We start from the raw sequence: 23,488 nt of genomic DNA, 5'->3' as shown, positions 1-23,488 counted from the left end.
TCATTCTCTGCTTTCAAATAAATGTAGTCGCCCAAGTATACTAAACTTGGCAGCAAAGCTCAGACCACGGCATTACTAGAATATGGGTAACTGTGTTCTGATCAGAAACATGAATGCAATATATCCGTACAGATATTGTTTAAAAAATTGTTAAATCGTAATATTACCTTCAACTGTCCAAGCTTTATAGCTAATGCCCCCAAATGCAGTGAGATCCTGTGCATAATATTTAATGCATTACTAAACTGTGTACATTAACATCTAACTATACGCTGGAACACTGTAACTGTGTTGCCATATTCATGTAAAACTGTGCAAACAATTTATGAAGTGGAGAAAAGGTTTATCTTATTAAAACTCTATTGAAGGGACTTTCCTTTTTTTTTCCGCTAAACTGACGAGAGCTTTTCAAAATAATGAATATCTTATGCTAACTTTCCAAGCCTTCTTAGACTGAGTGCTGCTGCTCTGTTCTCCTTTCTTGACCACTGCAGTCAGTGATGTATTGTTGTGGCTGCATCAGTGATGTCCCTTATACAGCTGTAACCAATCACTGGTCTTTTGGTGTACATCATGTGCCCTCTGAGGGCAGTGATTGGATGTAGCAGTGTATGGAATGTCACCACTGCAGCGACAACAATACATCACAGGCTGCTGCTCATGGAAGAAGTAGTGGTGTTGGATCAAAATGGTCTGGAGAGGTAGAGTTTAGTAAATTAAATACCTTGAACAACCACTTTAAAGTTGGATATGTCTGTTATTGTTCAGTCCCTTAATTATAACTTTGTTTAGAAAGCAAGAATTCATGGACTCCTGCTGATTTTATTCAGAATAGCTTCCTGCATCAACAACCCTTTTCCAAAATTCTAGTAACTATAACCTGTAATAATATTACACTCCAGAATCCAGTCAAGACCTCTTGAGCTCTTTAAGTGATTTCACCATCACTTCTTCTGGCAGAGAGTTCCATGGTCTCTCTGCTCTTTCACTAAAGAATCCTCTTCTATGTTTGTGTACAAACCTTCTTGCCTCTAGATAGAGAGGATGTCCTCTAGTCACAGTCCATGGTATACATAGATGATGGGAGAGATCTCGGTACTGACCCCTGATATATGTATAAATAGTTATTAGATCTCCCCTCAGTCATCTTTTTTTATTTGATCACCTCAGGAACTCCAGAGCTTAGTCCTGCTGACTGCAAAGAGTTGGAAAACAAGCTTAAGGAAAGAGAAGAATTTCTGATCCCTATTTATCGCCAAGTCGCTGTGCAGTTTGCAGATCTACATGATACACCTGGTAGAATGCAGGAGAAGGGAGTTATAACTGTAAGTATAACCCTCATTGCTTTGACCTGTATATTTAATTCAGGTATAAAAAAAAAAATCTCATAAGTTTTTGTTGCCGGTTCATCAAAAATACAGGATGTTCTGGAATGGAAAACATCAAGGACTTTTTTTTACTGGAGGTTACGAAGGCTGCTTTTGGAAGATGTAGCAAAGAAAAAGATCCATGCTGCAAATCCAGAGTTAACAGATGGACAGATCCAAGCTATGCTAAGGCGATGGTTTGTTGAAGTGGAAGGAACTGTCAAGGTATGAGGGTAATCTACATATATTCTTTTGCATCTTTTTCCTGGCTGACAGAATGGTGCGTGCGCACAACATCTTGATCGAGCACGTGCTGTTCTGGACATGAGTGTGGTCTAGCTCTGTCAATCTAAAGGCAGGGGGCGCGAGGAAAGGCAGAGGGACGTCATTATGGAGCTGTGCAGAGAAAATCTGAGTGATAACATGACACAGCAGGCCAAAATCCATGTGTGGGTGCATCTCCACACAGTTGAAATGTGATTTTTTTTGTGGGGTTGAAGTTTGGGAACACACCACAGCATATTCGTGTCTTACAGTACACAAGGTAGCGGAGGATAATATTTCTGAGTTGTAACGTGCCATACAGTAGCAGGCCAAAATTTGTGTGGGTGCATCTCCATACAGTTGAAATTTTTTGGGGGTTGAAGTTTGGGAACACAGGATACACGTGTCTTATAATACACAGTATAGCGGATGCTTTACATCAAAACTTTGTAGGTACATCTCCAGACAGCTCAAATGTTTTTGTTGTGATAGGGGGGAAATAATCGCATAGTAGTTTGACAATTTGTGTTTTACACCAGCGAAAGCTTATTTTCTCTTCACTGCCTCTTCCTAGTGGGATACTTTTTTTTTTTTACCTAAGAAGCGGCAAGAAAACCACACCAGTCAAGACAATGTCCCGGATAACAACTTGTGTAAGAGCACTCACTGTTTGGAGTGCCCTGGTTCAGGAGGAGGCTGGGAAACCCATGCATACCCGTGTTGATGGTGGTGGTAATAGTGGCACCCATAAACACGGCATTGGTGGTGGCAAATGCAGAGCAGGAGCGAGGAGCCAACCATGGTTTCTCACAGTCTGATAAAAGCAGCAAGGAAGGTGAGGACTCCGATGACGTTTGGTAGCAGTGGCAGCAATAAAGAGCACTACCAAAGAACAGCCAGGGCCACGTCTTCTTCAGGATCTGGTGATGCCGCTTACATTGTGGTTGGGTTAGGCCAAAAATATGCCAAAGCTAAGCTGAGCTCTGCTGCCAGTAGCTATATATGAGCAACTCCTGCATGGTGTTTTTTTTCTCTACAAGGTGGGCACACAAAACCATAGCCATGTGCAAGATCTGCAGTATTGCAATAAGGTGTGGGCATGTCAACACAATCATAGGTACCAGTGTTGTACAATGTTCCCTGTAAGCCTCTGCTGTTGCTGAACGGAGCAGTTAGGTAGCTGGGGGATACATCGTGAAAAATTGACAATCTCATACTTAAAGGTGCAGTTCCATGTAGCAACCATGGGGTTACCCGCAATACTATGCAACCCGTTTCTGTGTATTTACAATAAAGCTATGATTGGTGCTGTCTCTCTTGAGAACAATTGCCTATGGCAGTGTATGGAGAGGTGTCTCAACAGGTGTGGCTCCTTCCATTTACTTCTTTGAGAGAATAGATTCAGATACCACAGATCCTGTCAGACTCCTGTGGATGTGCCATAAAAGTTTTACCTGCAATCCTGTGTAACACCACAGATAACAGTGATAACTCGGAGTACAGATAATGTAGTAGATGGTCATGACCTCAACTTTCAAACTTTTAAAGCCCAAGGATTTGCCATGATCAGCGGCACGCATAGTGTGCTGCAGCATTTTTTTTTAACACTAACACATGCCTCTAAGGTTGGGCTCACATCATGTTTTTCCCATCCGTTTAACGTATGCAAATGCATATATGTTAAACGGATGATATCTGTTCACTGTAGCGTTCCATTGTAGGATAGAACGTGATGTACTGCATTTTTGTATCCTTTTTTTCCTAACATACAGGTGTAGCAGAGCTAAAATTGACTCTAATAACATGTCACTTGGGTATCTCCTGACAAAAGCCATTGAAAGTCAGTAACATTTTCTTGCCATTCTTTTTTTACTTATGGCATTAACCTTCAAGTTTAGTTCAACTGCATCAATATATGTCAAATGGAGGCATAAAACGTAATGTGAACCCACCCTGACCCTGCTTAATATCTGTCTGTACATGTCCCAATTCCACCCAGTCCCCTTTGAGTTCGACAAAATTGAATTCCCCGTCACAGTAGAAGGCCTCCTTTAATGGCCCCTTACAGTAGTACCGGCACCTGAATTTTTAATAAAATTTAAAAAATATGACATACGTGACAGCTCCCTGCTTCACCATTGCACTCAACTGTCTTTGCATCCTAAAAATGCAGAGACAGTTAAGAGCAAGACATGCCACAGAATTCTGCTCGGACTGTTCTGTCAGATCTCTGGAGGTGCAAGTAGCTGTCACTTGCAGTCCTATGTAATACCACAGGTAATACAGTGATGGCTCTCTGAGTATAGAAAATGTAGTAGTATTACCTGCAGTCCAATGTAAAACCACAGATAACACTAGTGCAGATCATGTGGTAATGTTACCTGCAGTCTAATGTAAAACCACAGATAACACTAGTGCAGATCATGTGGTAGTGTTACCTGCAGTCCTGTGTAAAACCACAGATAACTGTCACGGGAAGTACGGGGAAGGAAAGACCACCAAAGGGAACCACAACTAAACAACGACAGACTAGATCCCAAACCTAGGGAATAAAGAAGTCTCCTCCTAGCATTCCCTGATACTCTCCCTAAACTGCTAACAACATGTGCAAATATCAATGGTAGAAATGCACATGCACAGGAACCTGAGACTGCTGAAACACTGCACCAAACCCTCAGCTTGGGGAACAGGGAAAGAGGCAACCGGCTACTTCCAAACTGAAGAAGCTAATTTCTCCCTGAGGCCTAGTCAGGACAGACACACCAAGAAAAGGGAAAGGACTTGGCTTGAGATGTAACTGGAACAGGAGAACCACCAGACAGAGCACTCCACAGAAGAGCTATTAGCCGCAAGGAAACAAGTGAGAGGCGGTACATATAAAGAGCCACCTGACTGATAATGAGCAGCATCTGCGAAGGGGTGGAACCTGTCAGCAACAAGGAAAACAAGAGATCTGTCAAATAGACTCCTGAGTCTTCCGTCTATTTGAATTTCTAAGTTCTCTCCCAGGGCCGGTGGTGACAATAACACTAGAGCAGATCATGTGGTAGTGTTACCTGTATCTTTAGTGTGCCTCCCTGTACCTCTTCCATGTAATTCCATGCTGGCGACACTGCCTTCTCCTCCTTCTTGCCACGCTGCAGTTCAGTGCTTCTGATCTTTCAGATGCAGCGTAGCCCCGCACAGAGAGTCTTGACGTAGCTGCGTCAGCCCATAAGAACACTGTGGGCATGATGACACATTCACACAGGGACACACATACACACGGGAACAGACACACACACACACACACCCTCTCTAGCCTCTGCTAAATATTTCATCTAGGACTCACACTCCAGCAGGGCTCCTCTCTGTAACCACAAGAACACAGCTCTTTACTCCTTTAGCTCCTTCTCCACAAGTCTGGTCACATGGGCAATGACGTCAGGAAGATCTTTTATCCTACTAGGAAATACCGTCTACCCATCTCGGCAGTGCACGCAGCACAAATTTTGTGTATTGTTGGGGTTAGCCTCCCTAAAATTCAGAACCGGCAGTTTGTTAATGTTTGGGTAGCTGGCTGCAGCGGATAGCTGCCCTACAGAGGCCCTGAGCAGGGGCACTATGAAAGCTGCGCAACTTAAAGCCAACACTGGTGGTCTATTGCAGCACATGAGGCAGCATCACCGGATCCTTTGGGAAAATACAACTGGCCAGTATTCCCAATCAGAACAAGTCTGTGCTCCTTCTTCCGGTCCTCTTTGTGGCAGCCAACCTGCATCCCCAAGCAATACAGTGTCCTTATTATCTTCATCATCACCTTCTTCATCACCTTCTTCTGCTAAGGCTCCACCGTGAGACATCTGTAACGGAATGTTTGGACATGAAAATACAATTCTCCAACAACTATTAGCTTGTCTACAAGCTGAAACCCCACCTTGCCACAATGCTGGCAGTGCAGTCACTGTCGTACCATTGTAGTTGTTCCTTGTACTCTCACATGGCATGTCTCCCTGTGTGGCAAGCTGCACTCTACAGTGGACACCTGGAGCAGCTGTTATGGCCCACTGGGTCAATGTTTTTTGCATGAGTGGAGAGGCAGCACCCCAGCAACATGGCCAGGTCCTTTTGACCCCCAACTCCCCTTATCCACAAATTATTTGGGACAGCTCACATAGCAGGCACTTATCCTCCTTCTCCACATACAGATACACAGCCCATCTCCAACAGAACCATGGGACCTGGAGCTGTAACACACGGTGAGTCAGCACCCCAGAAACATTCCCAAGACAAGTCTTTTTGACCCTCCCGTACCCACAATTTCTTTGGGATGGCCCCCACAACACTTATCCGTCTCCACGGACACTCTTTCTTCTTTCTTTGTCCAGCCTCAAGTGTCATCTTGGAGAGGGTTTTCAGCACCGCAGTGGGCCTGGTGACACCCAAACAGACCAATTTGTCCTCCGCCAGTGTTCATTCGATCTGGCCTTGCAGACGGTGCTCCATCTTGTCACTGTTGCTGTCTGCCTGCTGTCCTGCCTACCATCAAGTTCCATACGGCTGCTACTGCTGCCTCCGTTATACCACTGCCACCATCATGCCATAGCTGCAGCCTGCCTCTCATCACTTCTAATTCCCTACTGCCACCACTATTAACGCTTTACATCTGCCACTACTACCACTAATACAATTACCAACTATACTACTACAGTTACTACCACTACCTGTAGACAGCCAACCTAATGCCTTGTATGTTCCATGCTGTGCTGCGTCTGCTGCCGCTACCCTACCCTTTCCACATCTACACTGCATTGCTGCAGCTCCCAATTAACAGGGAAAAATTTTCTAGGCTTGTTTATAACAAGCCGCATTTTCTTATGACAATTAATATTTGTTCGTGTCATATAGGCAGGTATTCTGACTGCATCAAGGCATAATTTTTGGATCCTTGGTCCCCCAACAAGCCACTTTTTTTTTATCCCATAACTACAGGTGTGTTTAAACACCATTTGCCCCTGATAAGGGACCTTTTTTGGAAGCTTTGAAATATGAAAAAGCATAATACATGTGACTGCACTATGTGTTTTTAAACATAATGGCGGTCATTGAGGGTCAGATATACTCTACTTTTGTGGCATATATCTAGTGCAGATTCTGTCACACACCATATTGCAGCACAATCTGCAACTTCTTCTCCGCTCACACCAGGTCTAAAAAAAGCTGACGTCTCTCCATAACTTCAGTGATCAAACTATAGGGCTTATTAAGACCGGCTTCTAAAATACCGGTCTTAATAAATGTGCCCAATGTTTAACGCCACTCACACATGATTTACTATTGTTGTCATTGCGTTCAAGAGTTTGGGGAGTGGGAAAAGCAAAAGCAAAAATTAATTTAAAAAAATTATGAAAAGAGACAACATGTCTAACTAGAAATTCTGTAGATAAGAGGGTGTTATATATCAATTTCCAGGGCAATTGGAGCCAATTTGATTCTCCCCCGAACCGATTTGGGTCCGAAAAGAACCTTTTGAAAAATTAAACGAACTCGAACCAAACCTCAAATGGTTTGCTCATCTTTACTGGGAACCCCATCAATGAGTAGAACAGGAGCACCCCATCAATCCACACTGCACAACAGCAGTGAGCAGAAGTTTGAATTGACCATGGCATGGCATGTGACCTACCATTGTATTCAATCTCCATGTGGCTGACAGACAGTTGAGTATAGGGCTCGGTGACACCTGGGTTGTCCTCCATTACAAGTTTAGTGTTAATTCAAGAAAGTAAGATTCAGTTATCCCTGCATAGACTGGAGAATTTCAATGATTTTTAGAAAGTAAATTTTACTTAACATCTAGTAACATCTGATTATCTTGTAGTATTAATTATCTTGCAGCTATTGGACCTTTTTGTGCTCCAGACTAAAAATCAAACAAACTAGAAGCTATAGGCTCCAAAAATGTAGGAGCCAAATACAATTTTTAGTTGCCAAAGATAATTACTTATATAATCTTTTTAAAAAGCTTACTGTGTGAAGTGTCCTATATTTCTTTCCACAGAATAGGCTAGCAATATTAGATTAGCGGAAGTCCAAAACGCCACATCCTCCCCCAATCAGCAGTACACAGCTACATGTGTTATATAGTGAATGGAGCAGGTTGCTGTAGCATTGCTCCTATTCACTATAACAGGAGCTCAGCTGCAATATTTTGACTTGGCCACTACGCAGTGGAAGGGAGCCTACTGGTATTTTTCTGGCACCAGGAGCTGCCGCAAATAGCCAGTAGGTGGTGGTTTCAAAAGGTGTTCTATACTCACTAATCTGATATTGATGACCGATCCAGAGGATAGCTGATCAATCGCTAAAAGGTGGGCATTCATGGCCCAATGCTTTTTTGTTATTTAGTGCACATGGTCATTTAACCCCTTAAGGACCTCCGCCGTACATGTACTTCGTTGGTGGACGTGACTTAAGGACCAACGTTATATATGTATGGCGGGCTGATCGGGCAGGTGCAGGAGCTGCGCTCGCCCGATCAGCGGCACGAATCCGGCAATCACTGACAGCCAGGCCTCTGCTGTATACGCCGGCATCGGTGAAGACATCGATGCCATCATATTAACTCCTTGTATTGCACGGTCAAAGCTGACTGCGGCCTGCAGAGGGTTCGTGGAGGGTACGGGTGCCCTCTGCATTTCAATCGGGTCCCTGTGTTGCAGTGGTGGGGACCCACAGGCATCTGGGCTTGCCTCCTGTGGAAACCTTTGAGATCCAGCCCTTAGGCTGAGTCTCACAGGCAGGCTGTCAGCATAAAAAAAAAAACTATGGCTTTCAGAATACGGAGACAGAAAAAAACATGATTTTTTGTTTTTTGCATTGTTCATCTGACAGGTTAGATCATGTGCTATTTTTATAGAGCAGGTTGTTACGGACGTGACAATACCAAAATGACAATTTTTTGGTTGGTTGTTTCAGTTTTACATAATAAAGCTTTTTTTTTTTTTTTACGAATATTTTTTTTGTCTCTCCATATTCTGAAAGCCATAGTTTATTTTTAATTTTTTGGGTCACTGTCTTATGTAGGGGTTCATTTTCTTCAGTATGTGATGACTGATTGGTACTATTTTAAGGTGCATATGACTTTTTGATCGCTTGGTATTAGACTTTTTGTGATGTATGGTGACAAAAAATGGCTTTTTTTACACAGTTTTTATTTTATTTGTTTTTTGCGGTGTCCACCTGAGGGGTTAGATTATGCGATAGTTTCATACAGCAGGTCGTTACAAATGTGGCGATACCCAATATGTATAATTATTTTTGTTTAAGTTTTACACAATAAAAGCGTTTTTGAAACACAAAATAAATCATGTTTTAGTGTCTCCATATTTAGAGAGACATAGTTTTTTAATTTTTTGGGCGATTGTCTTAGGTAGGGTCTAATTTTTTGCGGAATGAGCTGACTGTTTAATGGGTTTTATTTTTGGGGTGCGTATTACTTTTTGATCGCTTGGTATTACACTTCTTGTGATGTAAAGTGACAAAAAATTGCTTTTTTTACACAGTTTTTATATTTTATACGGTGTTCACCTGAGGGGGTAGGTCATTTTAATAGACCTGGTTGTTAAGGACACGACGATACCTAATATGTAAACTTTTTCTACTTTTAACACAATAAAAGCATAAATCATGTTTTAGTGTCTCCATATTCTGAGAGCCAGTTTTTTTCTTTTTTGCCCGATTGTTTTATGTAGTGTGACGAATACCGTATCCCTTGTGCCCCGAATGACGCTGGACGTCAACTACGTCGAGCTCACGAGATACGGTATGGTCACTGGTTACCAAGGCGTGACGTTACGCTCTCCCAGAAGAGCAGTTAAGGTCAGCTTGGTACAGTTTACAACGACTCCTCCTGTCCACACGGGCACAGAGAGGCAACAAGCTGAGGGAGCCTGGTCACTGCCCCAGCGAAACAGCGCTACCTCAGCCCGGGAAATCTGCCTCCAGCTTCTCGTTTGAGAAAAGCCTGGTCCGCTAACGGGATTATATAGGATGAGAAAACAACTTGTAACTAGGCCGAAACACAGACGTAGGGGATTTGTGATCGAGATACAAGGCAGCACAAGATTAAATTATATATTTAATCGCCTTAAGGGCACACTAGATAACACACTATACACACAGGTATATATACAGTGGTATGAAGTTACGAATACAGGTAGTATTTTACAAACAGAATTATACAGAGTACAAGTTGGTTTCCGGGTAAATGAAGGTTCCTTTGAGTTATGATGGTGGAATAGTCCTTGGCTGCGGTCACGTGTGGGCAGTGATGTCAGCATTTTCCAGGTCTCTCCAAACACATGGCACGATGTGACCCCCCTTCAGAGAAAGACCCCGCCCACTGGCTTGCATGGGCTTTTGACCTGTAGCCGGTCGCTTCCCTCCCAGCCTCTGGGAAGGGTCCCCTCCTCCTCTTCTGGGCTGGCAGCCAAGGACCCACAAAACCCATTAGGGCCCATAGCGCCAGACCAGTAGGTCCCAGGGAGATGGTTCTGGGACCAACAGATCCTCCTGGGTTCCGGCTACAAGGAGAGTCCAAACATGTTACCCTAATTTGTTTACTGTGGAGAGATATGTATATCACCCCTCCCGGGCATCCTATTACCAAACTAAGAGTAGGAGCCTGACTTTCTCGGCCACAGGATCGCAAATATATATTTGACTTGTATCTGGGATGGATGGAGGATTCATAATTCCTTATGAATCGCCGGTTTCATGATGTCTGGGGAAATTATAGATCTGGGCAAGGGCTGTGACCCCCTGCCAGGAGTTTTCCTGCAGGATTAGCTTGGCCTCCGTGCTGTCTGGGTTAGATGCGATTATGCACACATGTGGCCTCCTTAAAGCCAGAGCCCCTGTGGAGGGTACAATTTTGTGGGGAATTTTTGCCTTTTTGATTGCTTGGTGTTGGACTTTTGTGATGTAAGGTGACAAAAAAAAAATGGTTGTTTTAGCACAGTTTTTATTTTATTTTTTCTACAGCGTTCAGGTGAGGGGGTGGATCATGTGATATTTTGATAGAGCCGGTAGTTGTGGACGCGGCAATACCAAATATGTCTGTTTTTCTTTTTCTTTTTTCTATTTTTTTTGCAATTTTATGTATTTTATTTTGTGAAATTTTTTTTACTTGTTTTTTTACTTGAAACGTTTAGTTTTTTACTATGAAAAACATTTTTTTTTTTTTTTACTTTATTATTTTTTTGTGTGCCTAAGGGCTGGATCTCACAGGCTTCCATAGAAGGCAATCCCAGATGCCTATGGAAGGCATTGGGCTTGCCGTCTCTGCCATCAGTTCCCCGCCACTGCAGCACAGCACGGGTACCCGATGGAGATGCGGAGGACACCCGTACCCTCCGCAAACCCTCTGCATGCCCCGGCATGACAGCAGCATACAAGGGGTTAATACGCCGGCATCGCTGTGTTCACCGATGCCGGCGTATGCAGCCCGTCCGATCATCCCGCAGTACATGTATGGTTCTTGTCCTTAAGTCACGTCCTCCAGCATCGTACATGGACATTAAGCTCATGCATCCAAAGAAGCCCCAGTCACGAGAAAAAAAGTCCCCCGTTTGGGCATTTTACTCAGAGCTACGCTGGATCTCTTCTAAAGAACACATGCCAGGTCCCATAGAAGTAGTAACATAGTAACATAGTACATAAGGCCGAAAAAAGACATTTGTCCATCCAGTTCGGCCTGTTATCCCGCAAGTTGATCCAGAGGAAGACCCCTCTCTAGTAGCTATAGCCTGTAATATTATTAAGCTCCAGAAATACGTCCAGGGCCCTCTTGAATTCCTTTATTGTACTCACCATCACCACCTCCTCAGGCAGAGAGTTCCATATTCTCACTGCTCTTACCGTAAAGAATCCTTTTCTATGTTTGTGTACAAACCTTCTTTCCTCCAGACGCAGAGGATGTCCCCTCGTCACAGTCACGGTCCTGGGGATAAATAGCTGATGGGATAGATCTCTGTACTGACCCCTGATATATTTATACATATTAATTAGATCTCCCCTCAGTCGTCTTTTTTCTAAAGTGAATAACCCTAATTTTGATAATCTTTCAGGGTACTGTAGTTGCCCCATTCCAGTTATTACTTTAGATGCCCTCATCATAGTAGTATAGACACTTCCTCTTCTATAACGATCATTGAGTGATATTCACCAAGGAAAGGAGCAGGCAGAAGTGGCAATAGAATGTTTCTGTCTTCTCCTTTGAGGCTAGATAGCATGAGCTTTAACCCTTTGCCTCTGCAGACAGCTTTGACCTTAAAGGAAATGTGTCACCATCTTTTTTTTTTTTTTTTTCTAGTTTGATTTTACTTTCTGATCACAGACATTTTTATTCTGTTTTCTGAACATGATTATGGGGGCTGCCATCATGTCTAAGCTGTTCTTAACAGCATTTACCAAGCTTAAAAAAAAAATTGCTTTGCGACAGCCCCATGGGCAATAGACACATAGACAAGAGGGGCCCTATTGACTTATATGGGAACGTTTTCTAGGCATGCGCTGTGCCCTGTGCAGAGGGCATTGTACAAGGAAAGAATAGATGAGCTTTGATCCTGTCTTATCTATGCACAAAGCTGACATCTCTTATCATGGCATTAAATGATATATAACTGCAGTAAAGTGATCTGTACACACCAAGAGGTGGTCCTAATTATTAGGCCTCATGCACACAAACGTATTTTCTTTCTTTCCATTTTTTTTGCGGAACGTATACGGGACCATTCATTTAAATGGGCCCGCAAAAAAAAAACCTGAAGTTACTCTGTGTGCATTACGTTTCCGTATGTCCGTATTTCCGTTCCACAAAAAAATTGAACATGTCCTATTATTGTCTGCATTATGGACAAGGTTAGGACTGTTCTATTGCAGATCCGTATTTTTTGCAGATCCGTTTTTTGCAGACTGCAAAATACATACGGTCGTGTGCATGAGGCCTTAGTTTTAGTTTTTTTTTTTTTTTTTTGTTGAAGTGCAGATGTTAAAAATAACATAACCAAAAATTCTTTAGAAATATGTTAAACATAAAAAGGTAATTTAAACAATAGGTCATTTTCTGATGACACTTACCCTTTAATGACCATGCCCTATTTTTCTTATCTGACGTGTAAATTTATGTGATAATAAGGCTACTTTCACACTAGCGTTCGGGCGGATCCGTTCTGAACGGATCCGCTCATAATAATGCAGACGGAGGCTCCGTTCAGAACGGATCCGTCTGCATTAAAATGGCAAAAAAAAAGCTAAGTGTGAAAATAGCCTCGGACGGATCCGTCCAGACTTTCAATGTAAAGTCAATGGGGGACGGATCCGCTTGAAGATTGAGCCACATTGTGGCATCTTCAAACGGATCCGTCCCCATTGACTTACATTGTAAGTCTGGACGGATCCGCGCGGATCCGCACGCCTCCGCACGGCCAGGCGGACACCCGAACGCTGCAAGCAGCGTTCAGCTGCCGCCTGTCCGTGCGGAGGCGAGCGGAGCGGAGGCTGAACGCCGCCAGACTGATGCAGTCTGAGCGGATCCGCTCCATTCAGACTGCATCAGGGCTGGACGGCTGCGTTCGGGTCCGCTCGTGAGCCCCTTCAAACGGAGCTCACGAGCGGACCAGCGAATGCTAGTGTGAAACTAGCCTAACTTAGCAATGATTTTACTTACCTAAGCCATTCAGATTTTTTTTTCTTGACACATTGTACTTCATGTTAGTGTACATTTTTAGTTGATTTGTTTTACATTTATTAAAAAAAAAATCCAAAAGTAACAGAAAATTTGAAGAAAATTTGCAATTTTCTAAATTTGAATGTCTCTGCTTTCAAGATGGAGAGTGTTGCCTCATAAAATAGCTATTACTTTACATTCACCACATGTCTACTGTATGTTGGCATCACTTTGTAAATGTCATTTTATTTTTTTACAACTTTAGAAAGCTCAGAATTTTAGAAGCATTTTTTTATTTTTTTTTGGGAGGAAATTTTCAAAACATTTTATAAGGACCAATTCAGTTATGAAGTACTTTAAGGGGCTGACATAATAGAAACCATCCAAATGACCATTTTAGAAACTACATCCCTCACATTATTCAAAACTGATTTTTGAAACTTTAACCTTTTAGGTGTTTGACAGGAATTAAAGGGCAGATTTCCCATTTTAATACATTTTTTTCCTGTAGCACTGCAAGGGTTAACAGCAAAACAAACCTTGATATTGATTACCCTGATTCTGCAGTTTACAGAAACACCTGTTTTGTGTTTGTAAACTGCTATATGGGCACATGGCAGGGCACAGAAGGGTTTTGCTGGAATGGTTTTTGGGCACCATGTTGCATTTCAAAAGACCCTCAGATACACCAACAGTGTAAACTCCCAAAAAGTGGCCCCATATTGGAAACTACACTCTTCAAGGAATGTATTGATGGGTTCAGTGTGCAATATGACTCGGCAAGTGTTTCAAAGAATTTAGAAACATTTGGGTGTGAAAATTAAAATTATATTATTTGCAATAAAATGTTGCTTTATCACCAAATGTTTCATTTTTACAAGGGGTAACAGGAGAAAATGCACCCTACAAATTGTTATGCATTTTCCTGTATATGGCAAAACTTCATATACAGTATCTCTCAAAAGTGAGACATGTGCACATGAGCGTTTTTTTTATGCATAACTTCTGCAATGCTTTAAAATCGCAGCATGTTCTATATTCTGCGTTTTTCACGCAGCCCTGGCTCCATAGAAGTGAATGGGGCTGCGTTAATAACGCATTGCATCTGCAAGCAAGTGCGGATGCAATGCGTTTTTCACTGATGGTTGCTAGGAGATGTTGTTTGTAAACCTTCTGTTTTTTATCACGCGCGTGAAAAACGCATCAAAACGCATTGCACCCGCGCGGAAAAAACTGAACAACTAAACGCAATCGCAGCCAAAACTGACTGAACTTGCTTGCAAAATGGTGCGAGTTTAACTGAACGCACCCTGAACGCATCCGGACCTAATCTGTCACGCTCGTGTGAACTCAGCCTTAAGTGGCATGTGACTTGTAAGTGTCACTAGTTCTCAGGTGTGAATGGGGAACAGGTGTGTTAAATTTTGGGTTATCACTCTCATATTGGTGACTGGAAGTTAAACAGAACTCTCTGAGGATCTGAATTTTTTTTTTTATTGTTACTCTACGTAAAGATGTCCTAGGCTATAAGATTGCTAGCACCCTGAAACTGAGCTGCAGCACAATGGCCAAGAACATAGTTGTTTAACAAGACTGGTTCCACTCAGAACAAGAAGTTGAGTGCACGTGCTCAGCTTCATATCCAGAGGTTGTCTTTGCAAAAATAGATGTATAAGTTCTGCCAGCATTTCTGCAGAAGTTAAAGGGGTGGTGGGAGTGGGGGGTCAGCTTGTCCATGCTCAGTCCATACGCTGCGCACTGCATCAAATTGGTCTGGATGGCATCCCAGAAAGAAGCCTCTTCTAAAGATGATGCACAAGAAAGCCCTTAGGCTGGTTTCACACGGGCGTTGCGGATTGGGGCCGGATGCGTTCAGGGTGCGTTCAGTGAAACTCGCACAATTTTGCAAGCAAGTTCAGTCAGTTTTGTCTGCGATTGCGTTTAGTTGTTCAGTTTTTTCCACGCGGGTGCAATGCGTTTTGATGCGTTTTTCACGCGCGTGATAAAAAACTCAATGTTTACAAACATCATCTCTTAGCAACCATCAGTGAAAAACGCATCGCACCCGCACTTGCTTGCGGATGCAATGTGTTTTTCACGCAGCCCCATTCACTTCTATGGGGCCAGGGCTGCGTGAAAAACGCAGAATATAGAACATGCTGCGATTTTCACGCAACGCAGAACTGATGCGTGAAAAACAACGCTCGTGTGCACAGACCCATTGAAATGAATGGGTCAGGATTCAGTGCGGGTGCTATGCGTTCACGTCACGCATTGCACCCGCGTGGAAATCACGCTCGTGTGAAAGGGACCTTAAACAGTTTTCTGAAAACTAGCAGATTAAGGACAGATTCCTGGAACCATATGCTGTGGTCTGATGAGACCGAGATAAACTTATTTGATTCAGATGGTGTCAAGTGAGGCAACCACGTGAGGAGTACAAAGACAAGTCTTGCCTACAGTCAAGCATGGGGAGTATTCCAACATAAAAACGACCCCAAGATAACCACTGTCTTGCTAAATAAACTGAGTGTAAAGGTGCTGGATTGGCCAAGCATTTCTCCAGACCTACACCCAATTGAGCATCTGCGGGGTATCCTCAAACGCAGGGTGGAGGAGAGCAAGGTCTCTAACATCCACCAGTTCCGTGATGTCATCATGGAGGAGTGGAAGAGGATTCCAGTGGCAACTTGTGAAGCTCTAGTGAACTCGATGCCCAAGAGAGTTAAAGCAGTGCTGGAAAATAATGGCGGCCACACAAAATATTGACACTTTGGGCACAGTTTGCCCATTTTCACTTAGGGGTGTACTCACTTTTGCAGTTTAGACATTAATGGCTGTGTGTTCAGTTATTTTGAGAGAACAGCCAATTTACACTGTTATACAAGCCCTATGGTATCACAGCCCTATAAATCGTTTCAGTCATCTTGGATGCGGATCCAAATTGCTATTATACAGCTCTGTAATTCCAGCAAACCGTTCTTGTTATTGGGGTGCAAGTTTGATACAGCAATTAACAGGGTTTATTACAAGGAATAATTTATATGTCTTATTTGCCTTTGTGCGGTGCAGTTACCGGGTATATGTTCTAAAGCATTTTAGGCTTGTATTAGTGGGGAAAAGGACTTTTTAGCCGTTGTGTGGTGAAGTGAGAAAATTACAGCCCTTTTTGGCGTGTATTAGTGGCAAAAAAATATTAATTATTTGCTATTCAGCAGTGCAGTTATATGTTCTAAAACCCTTTGTGGCGTGTATTAGTGACAAAAAAATATGTTATTTGCATTTCAGTGGTGCAGTTATATGTTCTAAAGCCTTTTTGGCATGTATTAGTGGCAGAAAAAAATGTTATTTGCCGTTCTGCGGATCATTTATATGTTCTAAAGCCCTTTTGGCGTGTATTAATAGCAAAAAATATATATTATTTGACGTTCAGCCGTGCAGCTATGTGTTCTAAAGCCTTTTGTGTTGTGTATTAGTGGGGGGGGGAGGGCTTATTAGCCATTGTGTGGTGAACTGAGAAAATTGCTGAGTTTTTTGGCCTGTTTTAATTTCCTTTTTATTTATTTATTTATTTAATTTGATCTAACAGTATAGATCAGACAGACAAGTTCCAGGCCATGCACAGGGGAGTGGCAGAGGCCTAAATGTTTCTGGCGCAGACACAGGTCGCAGCAGAGTAAAGGGTTGTGGTAGCAGGAGTCGCAGCGAGAGGCCTGAGCACGTTTTTTTTGCCACTCTGCGGTCAAGTTACATTGTTCTACAGCTTTTTTGGGGTGTATTCATTCACAGTATGTCAGACAGACAAGTGACAGACCCTTCAAAGGGAACGGGCAATGGCCAAAATGAAGGGGGGTGGCAGTAGGAGTAGCAGCGAGAGGCCTCAGCTCCCGGTGTCATCTAGCGGTCGTGTCTTGACCAGCAAACTAGCGGTTCTTGAAGGGTCAAGAAGGGTTGACTCAGTCATCCACTTCGTCCCAAGTGACATCAGACACCCCCAACCAAGAGTCGGTGGGACACAACCCTTAGTTGGCATGGCCCGGAAGCAGACCCTGTGCCCTCACCTGTCCTAAACCTGCCTCTGTCCTTTTCTGTTCCCTCACCGCGAAAAGTACTATATGCTGTGGGCTCAACTCTACTTTTTGGCGAGGAAGAGCTACTAGAGGACAGTTAGCAGCTACTGCCCAGCCAAGATCTGGAGGAGACATCTGTCGCTTCCTCCGCTAGGTGGGCAAGTAGTGATGAGGAGAGTGGTGCAGGAGCTTGTGTTGTGAGCGGTCAGGCTCCTGACCCAGAGACCGTTGAGGAGGACATCAGTGACATGCAGACAGTACTCGATAATGATCTAGCTGATCGCACTTGGGAGCCGGGTGAATTAGGGGCTTCACCATGATCGGGAAAAGAGGGTGGCAGCTTACCCTTGAGGACAAAGAAAAAAGAAGCCCTTTTACACCCGTGGAGAAAAAGTTTGAAACACGTACCAGGCGCCAAATCTCTCTAAGTCATTAGTCGTGATAAAGATATAGATTAGTTCTCATCAGTGTTTAAGATATAGAGAAAGACCTTCACCTGGGTCTATTATGAGAGCTCGGAGTTTTAGAAAAAACACCTCAGCTTTATAGTGGTGATATTGGGAATCATAAAATGCTAAAATTAAAATCAAATCCACTCACTTCACAGGGGGGGCAGTCACCAGGATAAGCTCAAGACACCTGGGACTATTTCCCCCCCAGCCAGGATCGTATATAGAGATGTGAATAATTGAACACCGCCTACACACATGGCTTCTGGTCAATCATTTTATTAATTCAGAACTCAACGCGTTTCGAGGGTCTGAAGCCCTCTTCTTCAGGAGAGATAGATAAATAAATAAATAAATAAATTTAGTTACAACAAAAAAGAAAAAGAATGTATATATATATATATAAACTAAAATAGAATAAAGTATAGAATGACGAATATCATGAAGATTTTTTCTAGAGTTGTTGTGTATGTACATATATGAATAAAAATGTGTATAAGTATGCGTAACCTTATGCACATAACTAAAAAAGTGTTTTTCCTAAAATTCTTCATTAAATACCTAAAATAAATCATAAAAATATGTATGTAAATATATATGATATACAATATACTTCAAGTCTATCCAAAGTACATAAACACATATTTGCAATAGGATAAATAAAGGAAAGAAAAAATGGGACCTTTTCAGAGAAATAAAACACAACAGATATATAGTAATGAGTACACATATACTGTCCAACCAGAACACGGGTAAAAGTACAAAATGCAGCTATTTACAGAAATATGTACCCCTGCTTCCATCGTATACAAGGGATACTTCACACCTTATAGATTCTCTTGAATCCTTTCAGTGGGAAGAGAATTATGTCTGGGTCACTCTTGATGTCTCAGCCCTGTATTAGGTCTGGCTGCCATTTCCCAGATCCTATTTCAAGACTCTTGCATGCCAGATCACCAAAAAGAATTTCTCCTCAGATCAATTGAATTTATACTTCAACACAACTATTTCACATTCAATGACAAATTTTATATTCAAACACAGGGGACAGTAAGGGGCACTAAGTTTGCCCCATCCTATGCAAACCTTTTCATGGGAGTGTTCGAACAGAAATTCGGCTTGCTGACACATCCACAAATCAGGTTTTATCATCGCTTTATAGATGACATCATCTTCATCTGGCAAGGTGACAGTGATGACTTAATTCAATTCATTGAACATATCAACTCCAACTCCTGGAATCTTTCTTTTACTATGGAACAAAATCCAGTGGAGGTGGTGTTTCTAGATCTACACCATAGTGTTAAAAATAAAAAAATCATCAGTAAAACCCACTTCAACATCCCATATAGTCAAATGAAAAGGATCAGGAGGAACTGCACAGATGATCGAACTATGAAGACCCAAGTTAGGGAATTAAAGGAAAAGTTTAAATAAAAAGGCTACCCGAAAAAACTACTAATGGACTCTAACAAGAGAATATATCAAATGTCACAAAAGGAGAGTCTCAAATCCAAACCCAAATTCTCCACACTGGAAAAAACAAAAAGTAATGATAAGTTTCAAGGTTCAGGTTTAATTACTCGTTACAACTCACAACATTCTCTAATTAGGCAGACCCTAGTAAAAAATTGGCCAATCTTACTAAAAGACCCCATATTGGGTAAATTGATTCCCCCGAAACCCATTCTTATATTCAGAAGGGCGAAAACCCTGAAGAATTTATTAGCCCCCTCTTGCCCAAAAATAGAGAGAAGCCTTTCCAAATGTAAAGAAACTATTCTAAAAATGCCAAAAATATATTTGGGAAATTTTAAATGCAACAATATAAGATGTAAATGCTGCAATATGTTGGTAAAAAAGAAATAACTATTCCTTCCAACAATGAAGTCTTTAACATCAAACAAAGGTTAGATTGTGGATCAACTAATGTCATCTATCTCCTACGCTGCCCTTGCAATCTTTTCTATGTAGGACGCACTATCCAATCAGCACGTGAAAGGATGAATGAACACCGGTCCAACATTACAAGGAAGGTCACAACTCATAGTATATCCAGACATTTTGCGTTGTTCCATGGGGGAGATCCATCAGGCCTAACAGTCACACTATTAGAAAAAGACATGAAATCCTACCAGTCTCTATGTCACAGGGAGATGTACTGGATTTTTTGTCTCAACACTTTAACACCATTTGGTTTAAATGAATCCCTTGAATATGTGAACTATTGAAAACAACATCAGGAACACTATAAATGTCTGGTTTTATGGATTCTACATATAGCAAAACCTCCCTTGTTTTATATAGTTCCTATGTCTGCGTTATACATTGAGACACATTGCATATATGGATAGAAATCCACTATAGTGTTCACTCACGTGATAAGTATCAACACCATTATCACACCTTATTAGTCACACCTTCATTTAATCTTTAGCCCCTAGTTATAGTATTTCCCTACAGCAGGATCCTGCAATTCATATATCCAATGGACAACTATGAGTATTTTTCCACCCAATTATATTTTTTTTATTATTTCATCCTATTAATGACAATCCCCCTTTTTTTCCACCCAATTATTCTATTATTCATCCTACCAATGATATATCCCTTTTAAAAGTAGATTTTACGTTTTATAGTTGTCTGGGTGTTGCGTTCCAGGGTGAAACGCATCGTGTGTGGGTCCTTCCGCCACACAGCCATCGGCCTCTCCTCCTCTCCTGCAACCGGAAGAAGATGGCGGTGCATTCCACAGTGGAACGCATCGCAACTGGAGAATAACACTCCGTGAGAATACCGGTGAGCCATCAGGTCCAATTGGGGTCGGCCCGTCCCTTGCTCCCCCTTCTTCTTCCCCCACAAGAAATACGTCTCTTTATACATAAACCTCCCAATTTTAGTCCCCATAGAAATAAACCGGAAGTAAATGGCGGTGCGTTCCACAGTGGAACGCATCGCGAATAGCAATATTCAATCTGTCCTTTTAAAATATTAAAATACTGCTTTTGGACTCAAAATAACAGAACTAGGGATTATTATAGCTTTGTGGATTAGATATCTATTGGATAACTCCAGGGGAGGATCGGGTTTGATCCATACAGACAGGAAGTGGGAGGTCCTAGAGACCACGAACGTAACACACGTACAAACCATAAATACTTCACTGGTAGTGAAGTGTTTCCTATTGACTCCTGACTGGTCTCAGAGCCTGCCAAATCACTCCTGAAGGTATGGAGCAACCTGATCTTCCTTTGGACTTATGATTATGAAATTATACATGGTTTTATTTTAGGCCTCCTTCATTTGGATCCTATGTATTTGCATTTTGTACTTTTACCCGTGTTCTGGTCGGACAGTATATGTGTACTCATTACTATATATCTGTTGTGTTTTATTTCTCTACAAAGGTCCCATTTGTTTTTCTTTCCTTTATTTATCCTATTGGAAGTATGTGTTTATGTACTTTGGATAGACTTGATGTATATTGTATATCATATATATTCATATACATATTTTTATGATTCATTTTAGGTATTTAATGAAGAGTTTTAGGAAAAATACTTTTTATATATAAAAGGGTTATGTAGTTATGTGCATAGGGTTACGCATACTTATACACATTTTTACTCATATATGTACGTACATAACAACTCTAGAAAAAATCTTCATGATATTCGTCATTCTATATTTATTCTATTTTAGTTTATATATATATATATATATATATTTTTTTTTTTTTCCTTTTTTGTTGTAACTAAATTTATTTATTTATTTATCTCTCCTGAAGAAGAGGGCTTCAGACCCTCGAAACGCGTTGAGTTCTAAATTAATAAAATGATTGACCAGAAGCCACGTGTGTAGGCGGCGCTCAATTATTCACATCTCTATATACGATCCTGGCCGGGGGGGGAAATAGTCCCAGGTGTCTTGAGCTTATCCTGGTGACTGCCCCCCCTGTGAAGTGAGTGGATTTGTTTTTAATTTTAATTTTAGCATTTTATGATTCCCAATATCACCACTATAAAGCTGAGGTGTTTTTTTTAAAACTCTGAGCTCTCATAATAGACCCAGGTGAAGGTCTTTCTCTATATCTTAAACACTGATGAGAACTAATCTATATCTTTATCACGACTAATGACTGAGAGATTTGGCGCCTGGTACGTGTTTCAAACTTTTTCTCCACGGGTGTAAAAGGGCTTCTTTTTTTCTTTGTCCTCTCTACATCGCCTATATCTCTCTAAACGTGGGCAAGGGTAATCCTTGACCCTCTGAAGCACTTGAGCTGCCTATCTTGTTCTATAGTTGCGGACGAGCATAACTCCTATATACACACACATATATATATATATATATATATATATATATATATACGCTTCTCCATAGAACTGAATTTTCGCCCCCTGGCGCCTCTAAAAACCTCTACTCTAGGTACTTACTTGTAACTCCTGGTCCGTTTTTAAGACCAGGGAGTTCAAATTGCACCATAATCCTCTTTTTGTATTTTTTGCATTCAGCTTACCCTTGAGGCAGTGGCGGAGCCAGCAAGTCTCTAGCATGGCCAGGAGTCAGCAGGGCAGCAGTTGGAGGTTGGGAGCCAAACGTACCCAGGGTAGACCACCTGCTTCGCAGGAGCCTACCTGCCTGGAAAGTAGTAGTGCAGGTTTCAGGGAAGCAGCGGCGGTAGCAGTCAGTCAGTGTGGAGTGTTGGGGGTAAATCACCTACTCGGCGGTGTGGCAGTTTTTTGTTATTTTGTTAAGCTGCCTGAAGAGGTGAACATGGCGATTTGTGGAATCTGTGGGCAGAAGGTGAAGCGTGGCCAGGGTGCCAATGTTGGCACCACGGCCCTGCGTCAACATATGCAGTGTCACCATAAAGTGGCCTTGGAAAACTGTGGCTCCGATGGTCCAGCCTGCCGCAGCAACCTCTGCATCACCCAGTGGAACGCACCCGATTTCAGACAGTCAAGGCTCCAGCACCTCAACCGAAGGGAGCTGTCTGTTCTTCCCATCATCTGCTGGTCCTGATGCTCCTTCTCCTCAGTCATTCTGTCAACAATCGATCACCAAAGCGATTGCCAAGAGACAACAGTATGCGTGCACTCATCCAAGCTGAATGTGCTTCTGGCCAAGTTGCTAGTGCTGAAGTCCCTTCCTTTCCAAGTGGTGGACTCTGCACTTTTCAGAGAACTGATGGCTTGTGCCGAACCGAGGTGCAGAGTCCTAAGCCTTCATTTCATTTGCCAAAAAGGCAGTACCAGCCCTGCACACGTATGTAGAACAGAAGGTGGGCCAGTCCTTGAGCTGTCGGTGTCTACCAAAGAGCATGACGGCGCCGATGTGTGGAACTGTAACTACGGTCAGGGATAATACATGTCCTTTACTGTCCACTGGGTGAATGTGGTTCCTGCACAGACACACCAGCAACTTGCCCAGGTGACGCCGCTTCCGCCTCCACGTTCTCATGCTGTTGGTTCTGCAACAATGTCCAACTCTGCCTCCTCATTCTCCACAGTGTCCTCAGCCTCTAATGCAGGGACAATTCACAGTGCCCCTCCAGCATACCACGTGTCACTTGAACAAATGGCCCGATGCATGCTTACTTGCTTGCGTAGTGACAGCAGAATTGTC

At 42.3% G+C, this 23,488-nt stretch overlaps 1 protein-coding gene across 1 annotated transcript in view; it reads left to right on the top strand.

Moving 5' to 3' along the window:
- The window catches only part of ACACA (acetyl-CoA carboxylase alpha), a 932,629-nt gene that overhangs the window by 885,549 nt on the left and 23,592 nt on the right, over positions 1 to 23,488 (top strand). Inside the window, exons 52-53 of the mRNA XM_044288111.1 lie at positions 1,171 to 1,325; positions 1,422 to 1,592. Of these exons, the coding sequence (XP_044144046.1) occupies positions 1,171 to 1,325; positions 1,422 to 1,592 (326 nt within the window). The remainder of the gene's footprint in view (positions 1 to 1,170; positions 1,326 to 1,421; positions 1,593 to 23,488) is intronic.

This window comes from Bufo gargarizans, chromosome 3 (assembly GCF_014858855.1).
Source record: "Bufo gargarizans isolate SCDJY-AF-19 chromosome 3, ASM1485885v1, whole genome shotgun sequence".
Lineage (NCBI taxonomy): Eukaryota > Metazoa > Chordata > Amphibia > Anura > Bufonidae > Bufo > Bufo gargarizans.
The sequence above is the reverse complement of the archived record's forward strand: the minus strand, read 5'-3'. Positions and strand labels throughout refer to the sequence as shown.